Source organism: Gymnoscopelus braueri (genome assembly GCF_963280865.1).
Source record: "Gymnoscopelus braueri genome assembly, chromosome: 19".
NCBI classification, from domain to species: domain Eukaryota; kingdom Metazoa; phylum Chordata; class Actinopteri; order Myctophiformes; family Myctophidae; genus Gymnoscopelus; species Gymnoscopelus braueri.
Genome location: NC_137621.1, coordinates 7,263,264 through 7,269,263, shown reverse-complemented (window position 1 = coordinate 7,269,263; position 6,000 = coordinate 7,263,264). Strand labels below are relative to the sequence as shown.

At 41.5% G+C, this 6,000-nt stretch overlaps 1 protein-coding gene across 1 annotated transcript; it reads right to left on the bottom strand.

The window, feature by feature from the left end:
- Window positions 1-1,029: 1,029 nt before the first annotated feature.
- Window positions 1,030-5,753, bottom strand: LOC308074401 (uncharacterized protein). The gene is made up of 4 exons (XM_080413842.1): window positions 5,721-5,753; window positions 3,551-3,722; window positions 2,877-3,019; window positions 1,030-2,475 (listed from the first exon to the last, which is right to left on the bottom strand). Exons 1-4 carry the CDS (start codon window positions 5,736-5,738, stop codon window positions 1,834-1,836), a joined length of 975 nt encoding a protein of 324 aa, XP_080269968.1. The 5' UTR covers window positions 5,739-5,753; the 3' UTR covers window positions 1,030-1,833.
- Between the last annotated feature and the right edge of the window lie 247 nt (window positions 5,754-6,000).

The following is a 6,000-nucleotide window of genomic DNA, read 5'->3' as shown; positions in this document are numbered from 1 at the left end:
GGTAGGAAAACTCACCCCAGGACCTGAGAAAACTCACTCCGGAAAACTCACCCCAATGGTTTTTAACTTTGTGAGCTTTCCATTTTCACAGAATGCTGGGGGTAAAACGTTTTCAGTCATCCGCGGACTTCTTTTTTTCGCCGATAAAGTATAGTTTTGGACCATGACGGAGGCGCGCCGACTCAGCAGACCTTGAGGCTGAGGAGTTGCGCCCGAGCGCCTCCAGGCGCGAGTGCCCGCAACGACCAGCCGATGGTCTGCTAGTCGAATCAGCGCCGTCCGAGTTATGTACCGATAGGGACAGAATAGTAAATATTTTTGGTGGGGACTGCGTTTGCCCCACTCACTGCGTTTGCCCCACTGACTGCGTTTGCCCCAACTGCCACTCAAAGTGACTACTGGCCAATCACAGTGCGTCTCCCCCGGGGTGAGTTTTCCTACCCCCGGGGTGAGTTTTCCTACCCCCGGGGTGAGTGTTCCGGAGTGAGTTTTCTCAGGTCCTGGGGTGAGTTTACCCACCCCCCGGGGTGAGTGTTCCTAGCTCCGGGGTGAGTTTTCCTTTTTGAGTTGGGGTGAGTTGGTTTTGGAGTTCATTTAACACTATAGGGTTTGTTATCATAGGATAAAGTTATGGTAAAGTTAACTCTCTCATGACAACAATAAACAACAGGCGTTAGGCTTCCGGTAGCAACTTTAAAAATAAAATACACAAAGATGAACAGTAATTGTTTTTAACCCATTAAGACCTGAGGCCGATTCTACAAATGTCTTCTAAATCAGTAGTTCTCACTTTCAAGATTTTTAAAAAAAATCAAAAATAGCAGATGTACAAGCTCGCAGCGCGACACGAAGTGGCGCGCTGTGAGCTTGTAGATCTGCTATTTTTTAATAGCCAACTTAAAAATAAAAAATGACAGAAGCTTTTCCCTGCGGTTCTAATGGGTATAATGCATACAACTGCAACAATATGCAATGCGTTGAGTTTGTTCATCAGCTATTTCAGAATAGTAGAAATAGTAATAGACCTTAATTGGTTAATGTATGTTTTGTAACAGTTTACACCTACAAAGCCTTATAGACCTAAACTATAATTGATGTTGATCCCTTGGTGATGCAGGTGAAAGCTCAGTTAATGTTATCGTTGCCTTTCAGGACTGTAATAGACAAGTTAAACTAGCCTATATTTAAGAAGTCGTCAAAATAACTAGTAAATATACTAGTTTGCCTATAACCTGACTCTTCTGAATGAAATAAATGGCAGTATTACCCATTATATTCTAACCAAAACCAGTGGTGTAAAGTAACTAAGTACATTTACTCAAGTACTGTACTTAAGTACAATTTTGAGGTACTTTTACTTTACTGGAGTATTTTCAATTTTCAATACTTTTACTCCACTACATCTCAGAGGCAAATATTTCACCCCACTGCAATTATTTGAAAACTTTAGTTACTTTGTAGATTTAGATTATTATTATTTAAAAAAAACATACAGTACATTAAACCACTTCAGCCCTATATACTTTGGCCCTATATACTTTGGCTATTTGAAAATAGCCGACCTACAAGCTCACAACGCGTCGCAAAGCGATCCCCATTTGATCAGCTATATAAGCAACTTGACATACAAAACTGTCACATGACAGTACTGTGTTGAAACAATTTGTCATCAGAGCATGCTGTGCAATTTACAAAAAACATATCCTCAAAGCTGCGTGTAGGAGTTAACATTTCTATACAAACTGCATGATTATAGTTAAATGTGTCTTGTCAACAGAGGTGCATAATGACAGGTATAACACCAAGACAGTTTGCCCAAGATTGCTTTTATTGCTACTCGTCATCAGTGTCAAACTCGGCTTGTGCAACCATCTGCATTATATTTAGTTTAAGCTGCGCCTTCTTTCTCGGAGCCATGCGTTTGCAGGCAGGGACCAAGCTTAAAAAGAAATATTCATCTTCATCCAACTTCTTGTGGGCAGCTTCAAGCAGTCCCTTATGGTGGCCATTCATCTCCTGTTGTTGTTGTTCTGTTCTGCGTTTAGGTCGTTTGGTAGAGGGTTGGACGGGGATCTGGTCACTGGGTGGGCCCACAGCCTGGGATGCAGAGGGTGGGACACTGGCAGGTCGGCCGTTGCATACGGCATTGATGTCTCGGACAGCAGTGTCCGTGTGTTTCCTGTAAATGTGTAACTTCATGTTTTTTGTAAGCATCTCTACATTGCAGTATTGACAAATGCTACTGTGTGTCCGTGATTTTGCCCGCTGCACTATGGGGGGAGGGTTGTCCAGGGCCAGGCCAGGGCTGCAGTCCTCCTGTCCGCTGCAGTCGTCCTCCTGGCCGCTGCAGTTGTCAGATGCGACCTCTTGTCCGCTGCGGTCGTCCTCCTGTCCGCTGCGGTCGTCAGATGCGTCGTCCTGTCCGCCAGGGATGGGATCACTCAGCTTTTTGTTTTTTCGAGGCCTCTCTTCTACCTGAGACAAAAACAGTCAAAAAGGTTTAACCTCTAACAAGGGTTTTCAATGCACACTTAAACAGGCAATGCCAAAAAAAAACTTTCAAAATGAAGCTACTAAAATGATAACGAATATCTGGGATATGTACATTTACACAATTGATTGTTGTGTAATGTCAAGGTGCAATATTTTTTTTATATGTATAGTACATTGGTTCGACCCTTAACCCTCGTTAACGCAACTTTTGTGTCAGCACAGTGTGTTTTAGACGTACTGCAGGAGCTGAGCTTGAACATCTAACATTAAAGAAAATGCACCATCTTGTCAAAATGGATTGGACACAGCCAAATGATCAACACAATAAGTGAATAGTGTGGAGAAAAAAAACACCCAGCTGTGCCAGAGGGGTTAATATGCACCTGGGAAACAGACAGTGTCCGGCACGTTTCCAAGTGCCTCTGTGCATCCTCCCTTCTGATTACTGTTTTACTGCAGAAAGCGCAGTGGAAATGGCCAGATGTTCCAGTCCTGCAGGCCTGATGGCATTTTGTTATGTAGAAATCTATAAAGAGACAAAAAGCATGATGTCCAACATTGTGTGGTTTCCCTATGAAAAAAGACTGGACAAGGTCTAGGGATTTAAGTGCTTATTGTGTCACAACAAGACCTAACCTGGAGTGTGTATATAGAGGTGAAAACAAAGGAAAGAAACAAAAAGGAGATGGACTGGCCTCTCAAAAACTGAGACATTGTTTGGAGGTGGGTCAGTCCAAGTTTTTAACCCATTAAGACCAGGAAAGCATCCGTGTCATTTTAGATGTCTTTGGCTATTCACAAATAGCATAAATACAATCTCACTCTACGAGCTTGTAGATCTGTAATTTTTTTAAATAGCCAAAGCATAAAATAATGCTTTTTAGCTCAAATCTAAATGACACAGATGCTTTCCCGGTCCTAATGGATTAGAAATAGAAAACCCTATACTCCTAACACTAGTTTGTGACGTTATTATGGGGTAAGCTTACTCAGCAGCAGTACAAACAAACAAACAAGTGATGATGGCACAGCGCAAAGCTAATAGAGGGTAACTAACCTTCATGTTGGAGTGCATTTTTTTTATGCACCTCCAAGTGCTGCAAGACCTTGAACTTTGCCTGAGACTTGTAGAGGCTGGCAGGGCAAAGGGGACAGTGGAACCGGGCACAGCACACCGTGCATCTTGTCACCGGCGGTGGGTTTGTTTTGAGGAAAACGCTGCTATGGATCTGAAGGAACAACATAGGAAATAGAAACAGTGATGTGTTAAAAAAAATATATATAGTTTTATTGTTAATTGCTCTAGGCTAGTGCACTGTCTCTCAAATGGGGATACAATGGAAATTTGCCTGCCGGTATTATATTCATTTATGTTTTCATTTATTTATGTATTTATTTATCACTACGCTTATGGAAACATACACTCTACATGCAAATAACAATATGTTTCATTAGAATCCAGAGCCAATACGGACACATTATACTCAGCAGCACACACACACACAATAGGCTGACATCAACACAGATACTGGGGATAGGCTGGCAGTAGCCATGGTTCACATGACGCTTGTATACAAGCGTCATGGTGCCGAGTCCCCCTGGTCTAAAGTTGTGTTCGATTTTTTCACATTGCCATCTCTCACATAAACATAAACGTTCAGATTTCAAATATAAAGTGCTTACCACCGAGCCACGGATGTTACAAGGCGATGCGGACCACGATGAGTACCCGTATCTCCCGTATTGTTCAATAAAAAGCATTTTAATCCCATCGCCGGCCATTTTCTTTTTTGTTTTATTTTTGTTTTGTAATGTATCAGAGTGCAATACACCTCCCAACCATTAGTGTCGCATGGTTGAAAGTATTGGAGACAATTTGGAGAAAATGGCCGGCGATGGGATTAAAATGCTTTTTATTGAACAATACGGGAGATACGGGTACTCATCGCGGTCCGCATCGCCTTGTAACATCCGTGGCTCGGTGGTAAGCACTTTATATTTGAAATCTGAACGTTTATGTTTATGTGAGAGATGGCAATGTGAAAAAATCGAACACAACTTTAGACCAGGGGGACTCGGCACCATGACTGTCATGGTATGACAGTCATGTTTCAGGGCTAGGCTGGCAGTTGTTCCCGCGTTACGATATGTATTTGGCCTCGGACCCCCATCTCAAAATATTTTGTTCCGGGGACCCCCCAGAAGCAAATATTTGAGAAAATAACTCATCTACAAGCTTGCGACACGTCGTGAGCTTGTAGATCTGCTATTTTCAAACATTTTTGTACTTTTACTTTTGGTACTTTCATATTTTGATGCTATTTTGAATTCCAGACTTTTACTTGTAACAGAGTACTTCTCCATTTGCAGTATTTATACTTTTACTTAAGTAAAACAATTGAGTACTTTTTCCACCACTGGAATAAAGTAATTCATTCATGCATGGATCACGACGCTCGTCCGTCACGAGCGTCATGGCCGAACTTCAACCTGGTGTTTGCACTTTCTCCATTTAAGGTCCTTGCACACTGGTGCGTCTTTTCGTTGCGTTTTATTTTTTTTCATTGTTTTTTCAATTTTTTTCATTGTTGTAAAAAAAACGCAACGAAAAGACGCACCAGTGTGCAAGGACCTTAAGTCCGTACATCTACATGAACGTTCAGATTTCAAATATAAAGTGCTGACCCCATGGTCACAGATGTTACAATTATGTTCGGGCCCTCGGAAGTGCCCGTATCGTCCGTATTGTTCAATAAAAAGCATTTTAATCCGACCGGCAGCCATTTTCTAGGAGTTTTCTCCATTAAGCTTTCAACTCCGCGACCCTATCGGTTAGTAGGTGTATTGCACTCAGCAACTATATGAGAAAATGGCCACCAATCGGATTAGAATGCTTTTTATTGAACAATACGGAAGATACATGTACTTCTGAGAGGCCCGAACATAATTGTAACATCTGTGGCCATGGGGTAAGCACTTTATAGTTGAAATATGAACGTTAATGTAGATGTACGGACTGTAAATGGAGAGGGCTCGTGTTCACCCAAGGGACACATGGTATCATGTAACGTTTCTAACGTTTCTAACAAACTATCCGTGTGGCTAAAATTGCAAACTTGAGAGTTACACATGTACATTTGAGAGTTAAACATGTGCATCTGAGAGTTGAAATGTACATTAGATAGTTTAAAGTCTATTTATTTAGATGGGGGGAAAAAAACACCCACCTCGTCTTCAGCCACCATGTTTGTTGTTTGTGCTCAACGTTGCCAGGTTTTGTGAGAGAAATAAGCAACAAGATCTAGGAAAACAAGACCAACAGAAGCAAGTTTACCACATGAGCACTTTAAACCTACATTGGCTATTTGAAAATAGCCTATCTAGCTTGTAGATCTGCTATTATTTACCAAAACTCTTGCAATAAGATAATAATAATATTTGGAATGTTTTAAACTGATTCTAACAACACAAAAACACTGTCCCTGGCACAAAACATTTTCATGAACA